General features: G+C 35.5%; 1 protein-coding gene across 17 annotated transcripts in view; it reads left to right on the top strand.

Annotated features, from left to right (window-relative positions):
- Positions 1 to 21,650, top strand: part of COBLL1 (cordon-bleu WH2 repeat protein like 1) — a 193,572-nt gene that overhangs the window by 114,111 nt on the left and 57,811 nt on the right. For all 17 annotated transcript variants that reach the window (XM_055380234.2, XM_063694944.1, XM_055380236.2 and 14 more), the window contains 2 exons: positions 5,166 to 5,263; positions 5,377 to 5,613. In XM_055380234.2, coding sequence (XP_055236209.1) covers positions 5,166 to 5,263; positions 5,377 to 5,613 — 335 coding nt within the window. The remainder of the gene's footprint in view (positions 1 to 5,165; positions 5,264 to 5,376; positions 5,614 to 21,650) is intronic.

Below are 21,650 nucleotides of genomic sequence, written 5' to 3'. Positions count from 1 at the left end.
TTCTTTGATTTTTTTTTTTTTGGTAGGATTTAACTTAATTCTTCATGGCTTTGAGGCTTAAACAGAAAATAAAAATTTACATATAAAGTCATTGTTATTCAAATCAAGTGTGAATTACTGTGGACTCACTATGATTTTGTCTGAGTCTTAATTATCATTCAAGTTTGGAAGTTTCTTGCCAAATTTTTCCTAAGGTCAACACCAAAATAAGTTGGCTTATGAAATGTATCAGTCTAATTCAAAAAATTTTTGAAATAGCTCTCAGTTTTAATCTATAGAAACGATGTATTAAAATTTGGAGATCTTAGATAATGCTGGTTTGTATGATGTCTAGTAGACAAATGCAAACATTTATTCAACATGAATCTGTTTCACTAAGAGAAATAGAGTTTAGTGAAGCTGACAATTATTTACATACTCTTTGCATAGAGACTTCAAAATTTATCCTGAGGTGGTGGCTTTATGTAATCCATAGACTACTTTTTCAACTCAGTGATGTTTTATACTTGAACAAACATCATCTTCACAGTCAATTTACCCTCTTTTATACCCCTCCTTCTGTAGCCACTTCTGTTACTGTCTTCAGTAAGTCATCTTTACAAGGTAAGATGTATGAATCAGTAGAAACAAATTATAACATGAAATTGGATATATTGAAATTAAGCTTCTAATTTTACCCTTTCTTAACATCACTAACGTGTTCATTCTGTATGAGATTTTAACCTAGAAAATATTTGGGTTTTATTTCCTTAAAAAAATGTATAGGTTCCTTCCCCTTGATTTCTGAATTTAATTATAATAATTTCAACAAATGTTTAAAAATTATTCTAACAGTGTGGGAAAACATATTCTTTACTCTCATACAAGGAAAAATAATTTACTAGGATCTTTACTGGGTACAAATGCTAATAGCTTGGTAGTACCAAGGAAGCATTTCAGATTATTTCACTGAACAGTAATTCAGAATAATGGTGTTATATTAATCATATGAAATTTTGCAGTCATTGTTTGTGAATATTTTGTAATAAGACGGAAAATGCTTATGTTGAAATTAGCTTTTATACCATATAAGTGTGTTTAACACAATAGGTGAATAAATGCTTTTATATGAAATTGCTGAAAGGAAATACATAAAAAATTTCAATAGTGGTTACCTTTGGGTGGTAGGGTTATGGTATGTGATTTTTTTTATTATTTATTTTCTTTATAATACAGAATTATATAATGGGCATACATTCCTTTCATAGAGAAAAACTGTATTAAAAATTGCCCAATAATAAACTGTGGAAGTCTTTTTTCACCCATTAAGAAAAAGTCTCAAATAATTGATTACCCTAATAATTACCAGCCTACTAAAAAAACAAGCCGTAACAAACTGCATATATTATGTGTTATTGAAATCTCACCTTCTACTTCTATAATAATAGGAGATTAGAAATAGTGGTCTCTGTGGTTCTTTCTAGCAACAACATTTTATTACTTGTACTTGACTTTTACTCCTAATTTTGCCACTCTCTATCTGCATAATCCTAAGCAAATTCCATAAACTTTCTGGCCTCATTTTGAGGTTGTCGAATGCACTGATTTCTAATATCCCTTCCAGTAATGGAAGGATGTGGTTTATTCAGAATATGAAATGTTGTGGACAAATCTTACGAGAGTGAAATATTAAAATTAAGAAAGTTTACAGTATCAGAATCTACAAGGTCAATCCAAATGCTGTCACTACCCTTGCCTCCTTATTTTTTCTGATACTATTTTGAAAACTTAGAACTTACCATGCAATTATTTTTAGCCTGCCTTCTAGAAACAGGAAACTACAGTATTTGAGTTGCTTTTCTAAGTAAGCTGAAGCCTTTGCTTGTCTTACTGTTTAACCTGACTTGCTGTGATCCCTGATGTAGAGCTTTAAGTGTAAACTTAAGGGCTAACTAGTGTGGAGGGTGACCATGTACCTGAAAATTTCTTCACCAAAAATAACCATATGGGCCAGGCACGGTGGCTCACGCCTATCATTCCAACACTTTGGGAGGTCAAGGTGGGAAGAGTGCTTGAGCCTAGGAATTTGCAACCAGCCTGGGCAACATGGCAAAATCCCATCTCCACAAAAAATACAAAAATTAGCCGGGTGTGGTGGCACATGCCTGTAGTCCCAGCTACTCAGAAGGCTGAGGTGGGAGGATCACCTAAGCCCAGGGAGGTCAGGGCTGTGGTGAGCCATGACCCTGCCAGTGCACTCCAGACTGGGTGACAGAGTGAGACCGTTTCAAAAAAATAAATAAAAAATAAAAAATATTCTGGTTATATTTATTGTATTGCACAACCATATGAATTTTTCATCTACTGTTCTGAGTAAATTTAATTGTGTATCCATATGCGATAAGCGGTGTATTCCATCTTAAATTGAAATAGTGGCAAATCTAAAAATAATACAAATATAAATAATCTTTAAATGGATACCAGTTTTAGTTCTACTGTTTAATGCCTGTTTGTCTTTATGCAAGTTACTAAAACTCTCTGTTCACTTATAGTTCCTGAGAGCATAATGGAGTAATACCACCGCTTTCATCATATATATATATATATATATATACACTGCAGGGTAAATGCTAGCATCTTCCAATGAGAACAAGGGCTCAGAGTGATAACTTTTGATACTTCCCTCACAAGGTCATTCTAAGAAACATATTAGGCATGCAAAAAAACTTTAACCATAAAGTGCTATCTACGTGTTCGTTATTATTAGTTGCTAGCATTGTCAAACTCATTGTGCAGAATGTATGCTGCTTATTTAATATTTGAATCATCAGATTTAAAAGTCTCACTTTGTAAAATAGTTTTCCTTTCATATGTTATTGAGGCATATTGTATTATTATATTTATTTGGTGTTAACTAGCTTTCCTTTCCTGAAGTAGTCCCTATTTTGCCATAATTTATTTTGGTTTTTTTAGACAGGTATTTTAAATAAAAGCGTTTAAGACTATATATTTATCTATTAGTTTAGCTTTAGTTATGTCTCACACATTTTAATACACAATATTTTATGTCAAATGTTATTGAGATTATATTGTGATTTACCATAAAATCCATATGTTGCTTAGTAGAAGAAATATTTTTTTAATTTTACAGATCACCACTCATTGTTTTTCCAACCTTTTAGAAAAATTCGCTACTCATTTATTGAAGAAACTAGGTCATTTGTTTTATAGCTTCCCGTGTTCAGATTTTTACTGTTTGCCTCCTGTGGTGTCACTTAATGTTTAACTTATTGCCAATGTCATTGAAATTTTATTTCAATGTAAATTTCCCCTCTATTTCCTGTAAATTGATGGTTAAATCTAGAGGGTTGATCAGATTTTGGCGAGAGATTTTTTGGCAAGAATACTTCACAAGTGTTGCTGTGTACTTCTATCAGCAAACATGTAACAACGAGTTATTTTTTTCTGATGTTAGCCATCAATGATCTTTGTCTACATCTTAGTTAATTAAGAGTTGAAAAATGGTGAAAGTCTATTGCAATCAATATTACTGAAAAAGCAAGGTTCTCCGTGTCAGCTATATGACTGCTACATAGGTCGAATTCAATCAGAAAAAGGTAGAATAGGCTGGATGCGGTGGCTCATGCCTGTAATCCCAGCACTTTGGGAGGCCAAGGCGGGTGGATCACCTGAGGCCAGGAGTTCGAGACCAGCCTGGCCAATATGGCGAAACCCTGTCTCTACCAAAAATACAAACATTAGCCAGGCATGGGGGCGCATGCCTGTAGTCCCAGCTACTTGGGAGGCTGAGGCAGGAGAATCGCTTGAACCGAGGACTCAGAGGTTGCAGTGAGCCAAGATCACGCCACTGCACTCCAGCCTGGGCGACAGAGTGAGATTCAAAAAAAGACTGTCTCAATAAATAAATAAATAAAAGAAAAAGGTATAATAAAAGTTGGATGATTTCCTTTCATCAGTTTTTAAAATAATGGACTGGTTCTCTAGCATAACACAAAGCTGAACAAAGAGGTTTTTTTTTTTAGTATCATTATGAACGTATGAAATTAAACACATGTGACATGTTTCAGTTTATTGGGTTACTTTTATGATGTCCAAATTATCCTTATTTTTACCAGTAGAAACCGTCTCAAGTTGGTTCCTGAGTCCTTTTAACACAACCTGGTAGACTTTGATAGCATTCTTTCTAGTATGGCTAGATGTCCCAAGCTTATCTTGTAGATTCTTTGATACCAACAGAGAATCAACCATTCTCAAGTAATCATGGTTTCTTTTAATGGGAAATTGAATTTATAGCCAATTTGGGCCAGGGAGGCTCAGCACTACTGGCTGTGTCATTGTTTGTAGGCCCTTCAGTTGATATTAGGAGATGTGTTTTGGAAAATTTTATGTAAATATTATGTATACAACCTTGAGGTTTGACATTTGCCCTTCTAACTAAAGTAGGGCTTCCTAATTTTCACCACTATTAACATTTGAGACAAGATAATTCTGTCATTATGGACTGTCTTTTGCAATGTACTGTTTGGAATCCTCACTGGCCTCTACCCAGTAAATGCAGACAGCACAGTCTCCTAACCCCATTGCCAATGGTGGCAATCAAATTGTCCCCAGACTTTGTCAAATGTCCTCTGGGGGACAAAATTGGTCCCAGTTGAGACCCACCCTATTAAAGAAATAACTTTTATGAAACATTTAACAAAGTACTGAGCAATTATAATGACTCACATTTTGTAGAATAAGATATTTCATAGTTGTTTAGCTGTGAGACAAAAGTATAATCAAAATAAAGGAACAAACTGTGTGGTAGCGATTTCATATCTTGTGTAATTTGAAGTGTCCTTTCTATTTTGCTTCTATACTTCAAAAGCAGAACACAGACTCTGAGTCAAAAAAATTGAGTTTGTGTCGTAGCTCTGTCATTTCCTGAGTGTTGGCCTTGATTATGTATCTTAGTTTTTGAAGCTTCAGTTTCCTCTGCTGTGAAATAGGAACAATATTTGCTTGTTGCTTTGAGAACTTAATAAGATTTAAGGTGCTTGTTTGTAGACTATAATTAGTAGCTTTTAGCATTAGATAAGTTTGCAAAGGGGCAGTAAGAGAAAGAAATCTTGGAAGTGAACAGTCAACCTCACATACAAAAGTAAGATGCTTTTCTTCTATTTTAGAGTCCTGCCAAATATCACAAAACCTAGATATTATGAAGGAGAAAGAAAATAAAGGGTTTTTCAGTTTTTTTCAACGCAGTAAGAAAAAGCGGGACCAAGTAAGTATTTTCTTACATTGCATTTTGTAAGATTCTTCAATTATTTTGAATTACTAATGCTTTTTACTAATATCTTGAAATTACTAGATTTTGTCTTTGTCATTCTTTACTAGACTGCAAGTGCCCCTGCAACCCCTCTAGTAAATAAGCACCGCCCGACTTTTACAAGGTCCAATACCATTTCCAAACCATATATTTCCAACACCCTGCCGTCGGATGCACCCAAGAAGAGGCGGGCTCCACTGCCCCCGATGCCAGCATCTCAGAGTGTACCCCAAGACCTTGCACACATCCAGGAGAGGCCTGCTTCTTGTATAGTGAAATCCATGAGCGTGGATGAGACAGATAAGGTGCGTAGTTTTGTTTTCTATTTTGTTTTTTTGGATGAGGCAGCGTACCATTTATTTTTCCTCTTACCTAACATCTTTTCTAGGTAGACTAGTAAGAAGTAGTCCTATAAGAGTTGGTAATTAGTAACAGTTACTAATATGTAATAAGATGAATAGCTCATTCTAAGATTGGTACTAGGAATAGATCTTCTATGTACGTACAGGTCTGTGATGCAGTAAAGGATAAATGTCCATTTTAAGTAACTTTCATATTCAAGCAAAAAAAAATCTGAAAACCTAAAGTCTTGGTTTACTAAGGCCTAACTAGGGGCTCTTGCTAGGTGCATGTAATAGGAATGGAAATACAGTCTTTATTTTTGAATAGTTCTTTTTTATACAGTAACACAGTCTTTGAGTTGTGTTCATGGGTTTCTAACCACACATATTTTCTTGACCTGACTCAGATTCTCCAGGGAATAGCCTGGTATCTACCGAGTACATAGATACTCCACAGTGAAAAAAGAAAATGAGCCTTTTTATATAGAATATATCACAGTTACCTTTATGCACCCGTATCTTCAAAGCACAGTTCTATGTGTACCTTTTTCTCAAAGTTTCTTATTATTACTCACCTTTAATCTCAAATTTTCCCTGAGTTTGCCATTTTGTGGAGATCCATTTGCAAACTACTTTTCATGACTAAACAATCTGCATATTCCTTGCTTTATCCATGTGAAAAATAAATGAATTTTTAGGTATATATGATTGAAGATGAGACTGTATATATTGTTGCTGGTAATCAGAAAGAATGATTTAAGTAACTTTGAGAGCAGATTTTATTTGGAGATAGTTGAGACACTGAGAAGTTTTCTTGTATCTAGTTGAAAGATTTTGTTTCCCCCTTGGGGGCTTAGTAAATGCAATGCTAAAGTAAATTAACTCTTCCCAAGCACCTGGTACACATTTCTATGCTTCCTTGACTTAAAAAAAATTAACCATAGTTTTAAAATATAGTTTATAGGCTATCATACGTGCAACTCAAAGAGATAGAAATGAATTTTGAAAATGCTTAACCTCAGTACTTGGAAAATTATCTATTAAGTTTCTTATTTCTATGAAGACTTTCTTGTCTAATTTAGTATTTGTGGTATAAAATCTCATCTAATCTCACAAATCAGGAGGATAATGTTTTTGTCAAGTGATAGAGTCACATACTGACAAAGAATTTGCAGGGTAACTGCTTGAGAGTTGGGAGAATCTTCACGGAGAGATGATTCTTGAGTTCACTCTTAAAATATGTGTGGGAGTGCATTAGGCCAAGGAACCCTGTTCAGAGACGCAGGAATGTGAACACTATGGCTTGCCTGGACATGAGCAAGAAACAGAGATTGAAATTAAGCATGGTAAGCAGGGGTCAAGTCAGGGTCCCAAAGACTTTATTTTGTGCTTGTAGCCCTTTTAAATTTATTCACAATAAGAAGTAGCATTTTTAGGGTTGTTGTATCATAGAAGAGTGTAAATTATACTCTTGAGTAGCTACCTTTTTGCATATATTAATATATATAGAAATATACTTTAGCCCATGCTCACAAATCTTTATTCCAGCTGTCCTCATCCAATCTATTTCAGTAAACTTCCTTTGTACTTGGCTCCCCAAGAGGTCTATGATGTCTTTCTAATAGTCTGTTTCTTAAAATTCTGGGCTGTGCCACCAGTGACCTCACTGAAAGCTATTTCTTTTGATTCTCTCCCTCTGCTCTGTGACCAGTTGCTGCCCCTGTGTTAAGTAATCTTTTTTTTTTAGTATGTTGCCTTTGGCAAACTACACATCTTTATACAGTTTTCTAATTATTTTTTCTTTTGATCTGGACATCTGGATAGTTCTTTGATGTATTGTTCAGTAGGACCCAGACTTATTTGTTTTTCCCTAGAGAAGCTGAAGAACCATTTTTTATTTATTCATTGCAAAAATTCTTAGTGATAAAGCTGTAGTGCACACAAAAATTCATACCTTCCTGGGCATCTCTGCAACTAACTTCTTGATATATTTGATGTGGTTAATTACCCCCTTGGTCTTGATTTGTCTTTTTCTTCCTTGGTCTTGAGCCTCTTCTTATATCTCAGCCCTCTTCTATTTTTTTTTCTTGCCACTGTTTCTTTTATTCATTTTCTAAATTTGGAGGCACTAAATCCATGGTCTTGGTCTATATTTCTGCACTTATTCAGAGAAGACATCTCTTCTTTTTTGAGTTTGTGGGCTGATGGTTCTCAACTGTAGTGGTTTGAATATGTTCCTTGCAAAAGGTATGTCTGAGCTCTAACCCTTCCAAAACCTGTGATTCTGACCTTATTTAGAAATAGAATTTTTGCAGATGTACTTAAGGATCTAGAAATGAAATCATATTGGATTTGAGGTGGGCTCAAATCCAGTGGCAGGTATCCTTATAAGAAGAGGAGACACACAGGCAGAGAGACACAGAGAAGGTCGTGTGAAGACAGGCAGAAATTGGCATTATGCTGCCACAGCGAACCATTAGCAGGAGTCAGTGGAAGCTGGAAGAGGCAAGGGAGGGTTCTCCCTAATGCCTTCAAAGGGAGCATGACTCCGCCAACACCTTGATTTCAGATTTCTGTATTTCAGAACTGTGGAAGAATACATTTCTGTTGTTTTTAGCCACCTAGTCACGGTAATTTGTTAGGGCAGCCCTAGGAAACTGTACATCAACTTCATAATTCCAGTCTCGGTATTCTTCCAGTTGCAATTTGAATTCACAGTTGCTATTGACTCATCACTACCTGGAAGACGTATTTAAGATCTGAATCATTGTTTTTCACCAGACTGAAAAGCTCAAGTTCATCTTTGATTTTTTTTTCTTTTTACATCTAATTAGAGACAAATCCTTCATTCAGTCTCCCTTCATGATGTCTTTTATTCCCTCTGCTGACATCTTTTGTAGAGAAATCCAGGACAGAGTATAAAGAGAAAACCAGTACTTAATGTGTCTTTGAAATTCTCAACGTGGCAAGCTGCCGCATTTGTATTTCTTAATTATCACTTCTCAGTTCAGAAATTTTGCGTAGCTTGTTGTCATTTTTCTGGGCATTCAAGATCCTCTACAGAATGATCACAATTTTACTTTTAAACTTTTTAATGCCTCATCATTGATAGGATAGGATACTTCTATCTCTAACCAGAAGATTTGACTTATTGTTGCTGATGCAAAAATCCTGTGTTCTGTATCTTTTCAGAATGGAATGGCCCCACTTCCATCTTCTTCATTTCTACTTACCCATCCAAAGGATGTCCGTTCTTTTATCAGATTCATGGAGAGTTTTCTGAAGATTCCAGCGCAGAATAATCTTTACCTTCTCTGAATTTGTCCCTCTTGTCCCTTTTTATTTTCTCTTAATTTGCATTATGTATAGGTTTTATATGTTATTCTAAAGATAAAAAGAGGAATACAGTAAAAATTCTCCTTCTCTATCCCCCACCAAGTTCTCCTGCCCAGAGGCAACCACTGTTAACAGTTTCTTGTGTGTCTTTCCAGAGATAATGTATGCATATTTAAACCAATATTCTTGCTAAATATTATTTTTTTTCCTCAGGTGGCCATCTACTACATGCATGTTATACTTTACTTCTTGGTATGGAATTATTTATTCTGGATATTCTTAGCAGTTCATAAGGGCTTCCCTTTTTGAAGGATTGAATAATATTAAATTGATGGGTATAACATGACTTACTTACCTCATCCTCTAAAGATAAACTTTAGGGTTGTATTATGGCTTAATGCTTGCAGCATTGTTAAATTTTACCTTTTTCTTCTCCCCACCCAGAGGGCAGGAATTGTGTTCTCCAGCAAAATTCTGTAACATGGTAGGTGTTCAAGAGAATTGATAAGTAAACATTAATCACTGCTTTCATAGCCAGGTATAGTATATACAATGAGAATGTGTCACACTTATATCGTAAAATTTTAGTATGTCATTCATATATCTGGTAAATTTTCAGAAGTACGTGGATAACTTAAAGATTGCTTACATTTACTTTTATGGTAATTGGACCATGTAATTTTTAGCAATATATTTCTTAAGCTTTTATAGAAAAGCCAGAATTTAGATAAGGTTATATTGAAAACTTAAGGTCCAACTAAACTATACTGTACATTGCATAATGCATATAAATATAATTGATCCTTGAATTAAAATTGTTTATAGCCCAGGCTTGATGGCTCATGCCTGTAATCCCAGCACTTTGGGAGGCTGAGGTAGGAGGATCACTTAAAAGCTGGGAGTTCAAGACCAGCCTGGGCCACAAAGTAAGACCCCTGCCTCTCCAAAAAGAATAAAATAAAATAAATCAGCCAGGCATGGTGGTGTGTGCCTGCAGTCCCAGCTACTCAGGAGGCTGAGGTGGGAGGATCACTTGAGCACAGGAATTCAAAGCTGCAATGAGCTGTGATCTCACCACTGCACTCCGGCCTGGGTGACAGGGTGAGACCGTGTCTTTAAAAAATAATAATGAATTTTAAAATAGTAAAAATGTGGTTTATATAGCCAGATGCAAATATTCAGGAAATTCAGCAAAACATATGAACGTACAAGTGAATCATACTTATTTCACTGCTTGCTTGTTTTAAATTTAAAATCAAAGATGGTCATTATCACTATAAACGTTTGTATCTATTTTAACAATTTAGTTTTCAATTTGAAAATGTAAAATATCACTATTTTTAGTGATTGAAAATGATAGCATGTTGAGGAAAACATAACTTGGAAGAAAAATATGTATGACCAAATTGGTTGTAAGTATGTGAATTTTAGACACTTTTATTTAATTTTTATTGTTCAGGATACAAAATAAACCACAAGGGTGCGCTGTTTGACAGAAGTACAGTATTCTAATTTTTCCATTTTTTTCCTCCAAAGCACATTTTAATAAAGCAGAAAGAAAATATTGGAAATAGTTACATTGCATGAGAAGTAGAAAATGCTTATTCATGCGGGTAAATAAAGCTAGAGAGATAAATGTCAGTAACACATGACAAAGGGATTTATAATTAGCAATTTTATTCATTTTGAGTTTTTAATGCATTTTGTTGTTCTTTTAAGAGCCACAGAAACTATGTTTGCCTTAGTCAAGGTTTACTGATGTCAGTAAATCTGTAGCTTAGGAAAAATTTTGTCAACCACATTTATTTTATATTTTTTGGCTGTCTATATTTAATAATTTGCCTCATTCTTCTAAGATATTTCTCAATATTAGCAAATTAAAGTATATGGATGGTGTTTTTTTAGAGCTTATACTGAAAATGCTCACATAAAAGGCTGTTGATTTGCTGAGCTAATTTTGACAAACTAACTGTGCAGTTTCCAAAGACTATTCAAAGTTAGCCGAGATAGCAAAGATCCAAGTTAGCAAATGATTTAACCCAAGCTTTCTTAGAATATTTCTGCATCTAAAATTATTTTTTCCATCTAAAGAATACATTTTGAAGAACACATATTTTACTGTTATTGCTGCAGTATCCTTTCAAATCCCTAAATTTCTCTGTACCCTTTCACATTATTTCAAGTCTCATGTCATTTTTCCTGTGAAGGTGAATATATCATCTTCTATGAAAATGTTCATTTGAAAAGAAAACTTTCCCATTAGAAATTTTCTGGCAGTATTTCTTGGTAGTTTTTGAGCATTTTTTAAATATGATTTTTCCTGATGATTTGAAATGCCATTTGTGCAACAAGACACATAAAGATCATGCTTTATTTATATGAACCATATAACATATATTCTTATATAAAATGTACACAGTTATTTACGATAAGATTGTCATTTGTGAAATGGTAAGTCAGAAATTCGATTACATTGACTTAAATTGAAAGTGACTTAGAATTCTCAGATAAATCTAAGTTCAGAAATCTAGTTTCTGCACCGTATCTGCTGACCAAGAGTTTATGAAGAGCACATTTAATAAAATCAATGGCCAAAGGATGTTCTGGTCTTATTGACAAATTAGCCTCATAAGCTGATTTTACATTTGAATAAGTGGAAGAAGAGTCAGGGAAAAGTATTTGGTAATCTTGACCCATAGAATTCACAGAACCTTTTGGAGAATTTTTCATTTGGCACATTTGGTGTGACTGCTGCTTGGAATGATGAATATACAACAGCAATCAATTTTTCTCCTGGCTACGGGGATGGCACATCATTTTCTTTGGGATATTACATTGTGGCTGGAAACACTGTAAGAAATGATCTTCACTGGGCATTTTATTTTATCTCATTTTGCATCCTGCTTCAGACAAACACTCAACTATTGAGAAACAGAAACTCTTTGCCATCTAGTATTATGCAAGTGAAATTTAATACCTAGAGTGTTAGTTTTAAAATAACTGACTTAATTTTTTAAATGTTTTACATTATTCATCTTTTATGCAATTTTATATTCTAATATATATCATGGTTTATAAGCAGATAAGATGATGTATTGTCATATACTTATGAAATGTACAGGTACATATTTTGCTATTTTACTTAATTTTAATCCTAGTTATTTTACATAGAGTATGTAAGGTTGTACCCTCTGTTGTAATAGAGTATGTATTTGCAATGTTTAAGAAACATCCTCCTATTTAGATTTTTACACAGGTTGTCATATTTTATTTTCCACTCCATTTTCCTCTTATATTTATTATATAGAAAGTGGACCACCACGCATAATTCTACAATTGCCTAGGAACAGTGGTTACCATGGCATTTGCAGTTTGCTGTACAGAATACAGCTGTCTGTACTTCCAAAAATATGACTGGTTTCATTCAGTAGAGAAATGTACCAACACAGTATAATATTTAATCTGCTCCCCTTTTTAAGGCTTTCCTAGATATGATACACACTTTGCCACTGTAGTTTTCATCAGATTTTCAAAGGGTCATAATCACAATAACAAAAGCAATGGTGAATGCTTATATAATGCTTACTAATGTTTCAGACAAGGCTCTAAGAACATTACTTATTTAATCCTTATGACAACCCTCTGGGCCATTACATGTTAGGTTTCTGACAGTTCTACTTCTAGCCTAAAAGAACTATGAATTATGAGGAATTAATAAGTTGTTAAACTTTAAGGAAAAATATATTATTCAAAGAGCAGTAGGTCATTTGTGGAATTAATATGGATTTCTCATTCTTGTCTATTAGTATGTAAAAAGTCGTACCTCTCTAAAATAACATGCTGAGTTAATAAAATAGTATTGAAAATAATTACTGTTAGGAGGCTTATTTTTACCAGTATGAAGTTTACTTAGCCTCTCTATCTCTGTGATGTTTGTGACCTCATGGGAAGATTTGCATTTCTCTGGTAACCAGCATGTGTTAACAGAGGCCAGGGCAGATAGAAGCTGGCCTCTTTTCTGGAGCCACAGTGATAACCTTAAGGTGTCCCTGGGATAAGCCTGCTCCCAGCCTTAATTCCCTTTCTGGATGAACTGAGTTGGCCCCAGTTTGTTTGATTGACTGTAGCTTCACTCTGGTATAGGTCCTAAACTTGGTTAACTTCTAGATTATTCACATTCTCCTACCCTGTGGCTAAAAACACCTCTATCCTCATCACTGTGATCACAGGGAATCATGGTTACCACCATTCCCTGTCTTTTAAACTTGATCCTGAGCTCTGCTTTCTGGTGGTTCATCCTGGTTTTTTTTTTTTTTTTCATCCAAGATGTACCATTGAGCTAGACCCTCATCATTGGGCTTTTACTAAATGCTGTATGCAGAGGATTATCACGAATAAGACTTAGTTTATATACTTTATCAAAGTATCATAGGGTTGATGAAAGCACGGATTGCCTCAGGAAGACAAATGGAAAAAACTTACAGGGGGATAACATGGGATTTTTTAATGTGTGTGTGTGTGTGTGTGTGTTTCTTTCTATTGCGCCTAGACAAGGGCTGGAAAGAAGTCCTGACCTGGCCTGAGAGAGAGACTCTTGAATTCTACTAATAGGTCTATTATCTTCTTCTTTGCCGTTGTCATTTTTTTTCCTTCACCTTTGCTGAACTTCTCTATGACTTAGTTTTCTCCTCTGTAGAATAAGATTGTGTAATTAAATTTCCCAAAGTCTCTTCCAACTCTAGTATTACAAAATTATGCTATTTTGCCATTTTTTAAAATTGGCCTCTAACAGATGAACGTGCTTGTTTTGGTTTGATCAACGTTAATGAGATAACGGTGTCTAATCCTGGCATTACTCCTCTGAGGATTTCAGAAACTTAAAGTGCAATAACAAAATAAAACATTGACTGACATCTTTCTTCCCAAACTCCTGACTGTAACACAAAAGTTAACACAATTGCATAGGTATTGCATTACTAAAAAGAGGTAGAAGACTTGATATTTGATGACGACATGCTTAGGTTAATGAGTTTGTTAACCATGGTAACCATGTTACCATTGACTAATAATGAGTTTTAAAGTAGATGACTTTAAGAGAAATCTAGTGGCAAGCTTGGCCGCTCAGAATCCCCTGAATGGGCTTAATTTTATTAACCAAAAAGGTACAAGTTACTGTTGGTGGTGGTATTTAGATCACATATAAGTGAACCTAGCTGTAACCTCATTGCTTCCTCTCATAATATTTATTTCAGCAGATTGGTAGGAGCAGCATTAAAATTGTCCACATAGTGATAGCTGGCCTAGTGTAGATGTAAGAGCTCCAGGCCCTGGTACTGCTGTCCTATTTCTTCTCTCGTTATTATAGTTGTCTGGGATCTGACATGCCACCTCTATTCCTTATACCCCTTCACTTTGATGTTATATGACTTTTCTTAATCTACAAAACCTAGGCAGGCTAAGATTTTCTATGCCATCAGTGAAGAATCTTAAAACAGGTTTATATAGAGAATAAGAAAATAGAATGCATAAGCCCTAGATTTTCAGGAGTGTGGAGGAAGTGCCATCCAAAGAGGAAAAGGATGTAGCACAGGGAGATACAGGACATCAGAAATAAACTTCCCCCACCCCACCAAAAGATAACATTTTATTTTTACAAATCACAATAATATAACGAAGAAACTGGCATGTATGCTTTCATACAAGTCAAAATTTGCATGCACATGTGTGTGTGTATATATGTGCATTATGTATATACAGGTGTAAAAAGATACACATATAACAGTGGACACCAAAACTTCTATGAGGTGACTTTTATTTGGGATTTAGTGATTTGTTTCCTCATCATTATATACATTATTTGTGTCTTGTGAGATTGAGCTAATTTTATCACATCAACCATAAAACTGATTTAATTGTGATAAAAACTCACAGCTTATTTTGCAAATTCAATACAAGACCTCATTCTTCTAAATTACATTTATTATAGTGTAATAATAATATATATAATAATGACACTTTAAAATTGACTTGCTTGTCTAAGTTGTAAAAATTTTTTAACATTCTTCCATCAAGAGTTAAGAGTTAAAACTTGACCCTCAGATATATGAAAAGTTCAGTTATTGGGACACAATAGCAAATACCATAAATTAATGTCAATTTATAAGATATTTTATACTATTTAATAGTGTTTATTGTAAATGTCCAGGTTGGAGAAGAATAATGTGAGTCTGTCCCTTGAAAAACAAAACATGAGTTTTAAGACAATTTCAAGGGATTGTTTACATTCTCTCCACTAACCCCACGCTTTTCCACCTGTGAAAATCATAAACAGAACCAACAGATTCTATTAGAAACATTTAACATTATTGAAGTCGAGCTTCTATGTTTCTATCCCCTGAGTGTTTTTATTTTCCATATGTATTCTTTCATTTAACTCTTTAATCCAGGGTACGTCAATTTCAATGACCCACTTTTTATAATTCAACTATGATTAATAAGTGATCTAATAACTAGTACAGAGCAAGTTTTCAGTAAATCTCTTGAATGCCGTTTGATTCTATTTTCTTCAGCTAAATTTAGTTGGATTTTGAATCAGTAAATTCTGATCTGGGTGTGAATTCTGGGGGATTAACAATCTGGCATGGTTTTCAACCTGACCTTGCCACTTTCATTAGTAGATTCTGTTTCTCCTTGTGGTATTTTCCTTTTTACAGACCATAAAATTCAGTGATGTGCATTCCTGTTAGAAGTGCAGTTTTCATTAATGGTAAGCAGACTTATCAGTGACTCTAACTAAAGTAAATAATTGAACATCTCTAATGATTAACCAAAGCAGTTTCCCCTAGTAAGTAGAAACCTCTGTGTTTTCTCATTTTGTAAAGCCTTTAGACTTAATAAATTTTAATCTCTACCACTTTTTAAAATGTAGTCATAATTTGAACAAAGTAAATGTTTGTTGGTAGTAAAAGCTGAAGACAGTTATAAATGGTTCTTTAATTTTTCACATTAAATTTGCTTACGAGACATTTCAAATGTATGTACTATAATACATATCCATGAATTCATCACTGATTCAGCAAAGTAGTGTTAAATATTTAACTTTTATTAAAGTCCTTTAAAGTATGTTGAAGAGACCTGAGTTGACTTAAAGGTGGAGATTTTTAGACCCACAATGAATGTTTATACAGTAGACTAAGCATTGGTTCCTGAACATTGGGCACTGTTGAGTTTTAAGGTTAATTATTACTGAGACTGATTCCAATAGGACTCTTACCAACACAGTCACCAGAGAGTACAATCTTCAAATAAATACCTCCTTTTACCTATGCTTTTTACTCCAACATCTGTATAACTATAATTCTTATTTTATTTGCAGAACACTTTCATGTACTTTAAAACAGACAAATTGCATGTAATAATATCAGCTGATGGTTATGAAGCATGTATTGTATGCTAGGCACTGTGCTATGTATTTTACGTATAACATTTCATTTAAGCATCCCAGCCCCTTTTGACATAGGTGCTAGTACTTTTCCTTTTCATGAATGAGGAGGCCGAAGGTCACAGAGACAATAAATGGCATGTTTCCTGGTTCAACCGCTTGTATTGACTCCAAAACCCATTTCTTTGGGAATCATTGTAGTGGGCTGCCTTCTACCTTGCAAACTCTCTGTAAGCCTCTCTCCAACTAGACAAATTCACATTCAGAAACAGTGGGTAGTTTAGCTCTGATGAATGCAAGAGCAGAACTATTGGGAGAGTCTTTGGAGCATACTCCTAAAGTGCACAGAAGAAAATACAGCTTAAGAATGCTGCTTGCTGCTGGCCGGGCACGGTGGCTCACGCGTATAATCTCAACACTTTGGGAGGCCGAGGCAGGTGGATCACAAGGTCAGGAGTTCAAGATCAGCCTGGCCAAGATGGTGAAACCCCGTCTCTACCAAAAATACAAAAAATTAGCCAGGCATGGTGGTGGGTGCCTGTAATTCCAGCTACTCGGGAGGCTGAGTCAGAGAACTGCTTGAACCCGGGAGGCGGAGGTTGCAGTGAGCTGAGATCGCACCACTGTACTCCAGTCTGGGCAACATAGCGAAACTCCGTCTCCAAAAAAAAAAAAAAAAAAAAAAAAAAAAAAAAAAAGAATGAAAAAGAATGCTGCTGCTTAGGGATCAGTGGTCTTCCCAGCCTTTTATTTAATTTAATTTAATTTTTCAGCATTCTAAATTCATGATGTGTATTGCTTAAATATTACTTACATGCTGTGGCAGTTTAGTAGGGCTGCTTTTAGCATTAGTCATTCCTGGGTTTGAAGCCTCTCCAGTCTTGCATGTTAGATATGTATACTCTCTGTAAATCCCAGTGTATACATGTGCTTTCGTGGCTACAGTCTACTTAGAAATATCGAAGTCTCCTAACTTAAATGTCCCTTCTTTTCCTGCAGACTTTACCGCGCCTCCCCAAGAGAAGGTTTTTTAGTAGATGTAGAACATCTCTTTCTCAAGTCCCAGTTGTTCTTCCATTTTGTGTTAAGAGTGATGTTTTAGTTAACACACAATTTGATTTTTATTTGATTTTTATTATCTTAACTTCCCTCGGCAATTTCTTAAATAATTGAAATTATTTTCCAAGAGTCTTCATAAAACCTCTTGCCTCTGTGTCTTATAAGACAACAAAAAATATATATATATTAAGCTATTTCCTTGAATGCTAATATGAATATTACTCATATTTCAAAAGAAAATTTACATTTCTGTCCTTCATTAATCTGTTGGTTATTATCTAAACTCACTATTCTTATTTCTTCAAAACTCTTGCCTTTGCACGACTTATACCAGTTGTTAAATTTACATTTTGTCCTCAACTTTAATAAGTTTTAACCATTATTAACAGCGTAAGTTCCAGTTATGACAGACCACATAATTGTACGTCGTATCAATTAGTGACAATCATGTTCACTTTCCTCTAATGTCTTTTTATTTTTATTTATTTATTTATTTATTTTGAGATGGAGTTTCACTCTTGTTGCCTAGGCTGGAGTGCAGTGGCGCAATCTTGGCTTACTGCACCTCCACTTCCCGGGTTCAAGCGATTCTTCTGCCTCAGCCTCCCAAGTAGCTGGGATTACAGGCACACACCACCATACCCGGCTAATTTCTGTATTTTTAATAGAGACAGGGTTTCACCATGTTAGTCAGGCTGGTCTCAAATTCCTGTCCTCAGATATTCTACCTATCTTGGCTTCCCAAAGTGCTGGGATTACAGGCGTGAGCCACGGCACCCAGCCAATGTCTTTTTTCTTAGCCTCTTTAATTCAAATTTCAGCTTTAGTAATGCATATCCATTTACCATCGTGATACCCATGCACAACATGGTAAGGGTGGTGAATGTCACAGAATAGGGTTGTAAAATAAATGCTTCCCCTGATGTCCATGGCTTTGTCTTTTCAATATGCATTTCCCCCAGTTATCTTCATAAATGCTGTTGAAAAAAATTTAGCATTTATAAAACTGAAATATGTCTGTTTTGACAAATTTTAAATTCTTTATCCATAAAAACATAAATACTCTGTTTTACAAAAAGCTAGCTTATTTTAAGACCTCTAGGCTGAATAATGAAATATATGAGTCTATGGTTATTCTGTCTTTGAGTTATGAATAGGCTCATAAAAATTTGTGAGTCTGTATATATTCCTCCATTTTTATTTCTATACTTTCTGCTTTATTATAACCAAAATATAAGAGCTCTAACTCCCAAGTAGATACTCTCATTGAGAAATTCATGTCATGGCTGCTTTTATCATGGAAAAGACCAGTAAGTGACAAAGATTAGGAATGTGACCTAAAGGTGAACACATTTTTATTATACACCTCATGAAAGCAATCAGTTGAAACACGGGAAACATGGAACTAGGGAGGAAAATCAAATGCTCTTGTTGCTTCATGCATTAAGCTGCCACTTATTGATCACCTATTGCATTCTTACTGGTAAACTAGATCTGCCATAGGAGTGGAGCATGGCTTTAATAGGGCTTTACAGAAGTAAATCCGAGAAATAAAATCACATCTTCTACTGCTTTTGATTTGTAGACAATTATTTTTTTAAAGTGAAGGGCCATGTTCTTTTGGGAGAACTTTTGGCCTTTTTTTCTGATGTTTCCTAAATTTGTTACTCTTAAGATATCAAGGGAAGGTTTTAGAACACAAAGCCATTATCAGTAGAAAGATTTCTATTTAACCTTTATATTCTATTCAAAACAATATTTAAATACTGCCAATTCCTTGGTGCATTTCTTTCTTACCTTTTTGTTGCAGCAGGCCCTTGTTTTGAATTATTTCAAACATCCATTGAGAATCCACCCCCATGCCTACCCCAGTCAGGATGATCATAATATTTAGTCAGAATTGACTTCAGTGACTCTGAAACAGAATCTGAGTTTGGGTGGCAGGCTTTAACTCATTTCTTGCTGGATTATAGAGAAATCTGAAGAATTTTGGAGGAGGAATCAGAGTAATGGGATGGGGTTGGAGGCAGCTCTTTACCAACTAGTAGGAAAGAAGTTTAACATTTCAACTGTTGGTAAAATCTCCCTGGTGCCACCTTGTCCCACCCCCCTGTTATGAGGCACAGTTAGTGGGTTTATGAGAGGTTTGTTCAGTGAAGCTCCTGCCACTGTAGACCTAAATGTTTCTCTCCCTGTTGAAGTGACCTGCCTTCCTCTTTAGTACCTAACACAGTTGGCAAAGAGCACGGCTAACTCAAACCCTTTTCTTTGGGGGCAGGCTTCCCTTTCTCTCTGGCAGATATATTACAAAATTACAAAACAGTAAATTTGCCAAATTTTTCTTGGTGTGTAGCAAGGCATAAAGACTGAAAAATATCTTATGAATTAGTTCACTTCCCTTAGAGGTACCTACGTTGTCTTGTAAGACTAGAATGCCCCAAGCTTTACACATGCCCCTGGTCTGAGTATGTCAAGGTCTTTTATTTACAAATGAAGATGGCAGCATATCATTCATTTTTTTATTCATTCAAGGAGTATTTACTTAGAACCCTCTGTGAGCCAGACATGGTTCTGGACATACAGCAGTGAGTGAAATAGTAGGGGAAAAAAATCCCTGCCTCTGTGGTCAACCCCAGTGGGAGCAGACAATGTACAAGGCAAATAAGTCAACTGTATAGTATGTTAGAGAGCAATTAAATGCTCATCATAGAAATAAATCTAGGAAGCAGGGATAAGAAATGTTGGGAGTCAGGGAGGAGTTCATTGAAAAGATGACATTTGACCGGGTATGGTAGCTCATGCCTGTAATCCCATCACTTTGGGAGGCCAAGGCAGGCAGATCACTTGAGGTCAGGAGTTCGAGACCAGCCTAGCCAACATGGTGAAACCCCATCTCTACTAAAAATACAAAAATTAGCCAGGTGTCATATTGCATGCCTGAAATCCCAGCTACTCAGGAGGCTGAGGCATGAGAATCACTTGAACCTGGAAGATGGAGGCTGCAGTGAGCCAAGTCACCCACTGCACTCCAACCTAGGTGGAGAGTGAGACTCTGTTTCAAAAAAAAAAAAAATGACTTTTGAGAAATGGCCTGAAGAAAATGAAGGGATACTGAGTTATCAGAAGAAAAAGCATTCCAGGCACAGGGAGCAGTAAGGGTGACCACCCTGTGATGGAGGAACTCTGCTGGCACATTTGAAGAGCAGCAAAGAGGCCAGTGTGGCTGGAGTGGAGTGAGCCATTCCATTACCAAAGGAGAGTCCAGAGAAAGCTAGACACCAGGTTGTTAATGGACTTATAAAAGGAACTGTTAGTGGGTTTTGACCAAAGTTACCTAATCTGGCTTACATTTTAATAGGATCCTTTTTTATGATCTTATTTAAAGATAGCAGATTCTTTTCGCTGCTATGTTGAAGGACTATAGGGAAACAATGTGGAGATGGAGTCTAATTAGGTACTTCCTAATGATGAGTCAGACTACATAGTAGCAGTTAAGCTGGATTCCGGATGTCTTCTAAGTGAAGGGAAAAAAGGGTTGACTCAGTGTGAGATGTGACAGATACAAGATGAGGGTGAATGGAAGGATGACTTGTTCTTTACTAAGACAGGGAAGGCTGTGAGAATAGGATGTGGCAGAGGGATAAAGAGGAATTATCATGATCTCAGTTTTAGACATGCTAAATTGAAGAGGCTTCAGACATTAAGGGGAGATCAGAACAGAGGTCCAAGATAGAGACGTGGATTTGGAATTCATCGGCATGCAAATAATACTTAAAGAGAATAGATGAGATCCTCTGGAGAGGGAGCAGAGATACTAAATGGAATGTGTTCACAGACCACGCTCTCTGTCACACCAGTGTTGATCAGGAGATGAAGAGAAGCAGACACAGAAAACTGAGTAGCCAGAGAGTACGGATCTATAGAGAGTAAGAAATGTGGTCTCCTGGAAGAAAAATAATGTATTTTAGGAGGGTGGTTAGCTTTGTTTAATGTTGCTAATAGGTCTCATAAGTGAGTTCTGAGAAGTGGCCACAGATTTCTTCATAGTCAAGGTCTTTGGTGACTTTGATAGGAATCATTTTAATGGATCAAAGGCTGGGAAAAGTATCATTGAAAGGGTTCAAGTGGGATAAGAGAAATTGGAGGCACAAACTGCAAACAACTC

The sequence above is a fragment of the Gorilla gorilla genome, chromosome 11 (assembly GCF_029281585.2).
Source record: "Gorilla gorilla gorilla isolate KB3781 chromosome 11, NHGRI_mGorGor1-v2.1_pri, whole genome shotgun sequence".
NCBI lineage: Eukaryota > Metazoa > Chordata > Mammalia > Primates > Hominidae > Gorilla > Gorilla gorilla.
This window is presented reverse-complemented; position numbering and strand designations above follow the sequence as displayed.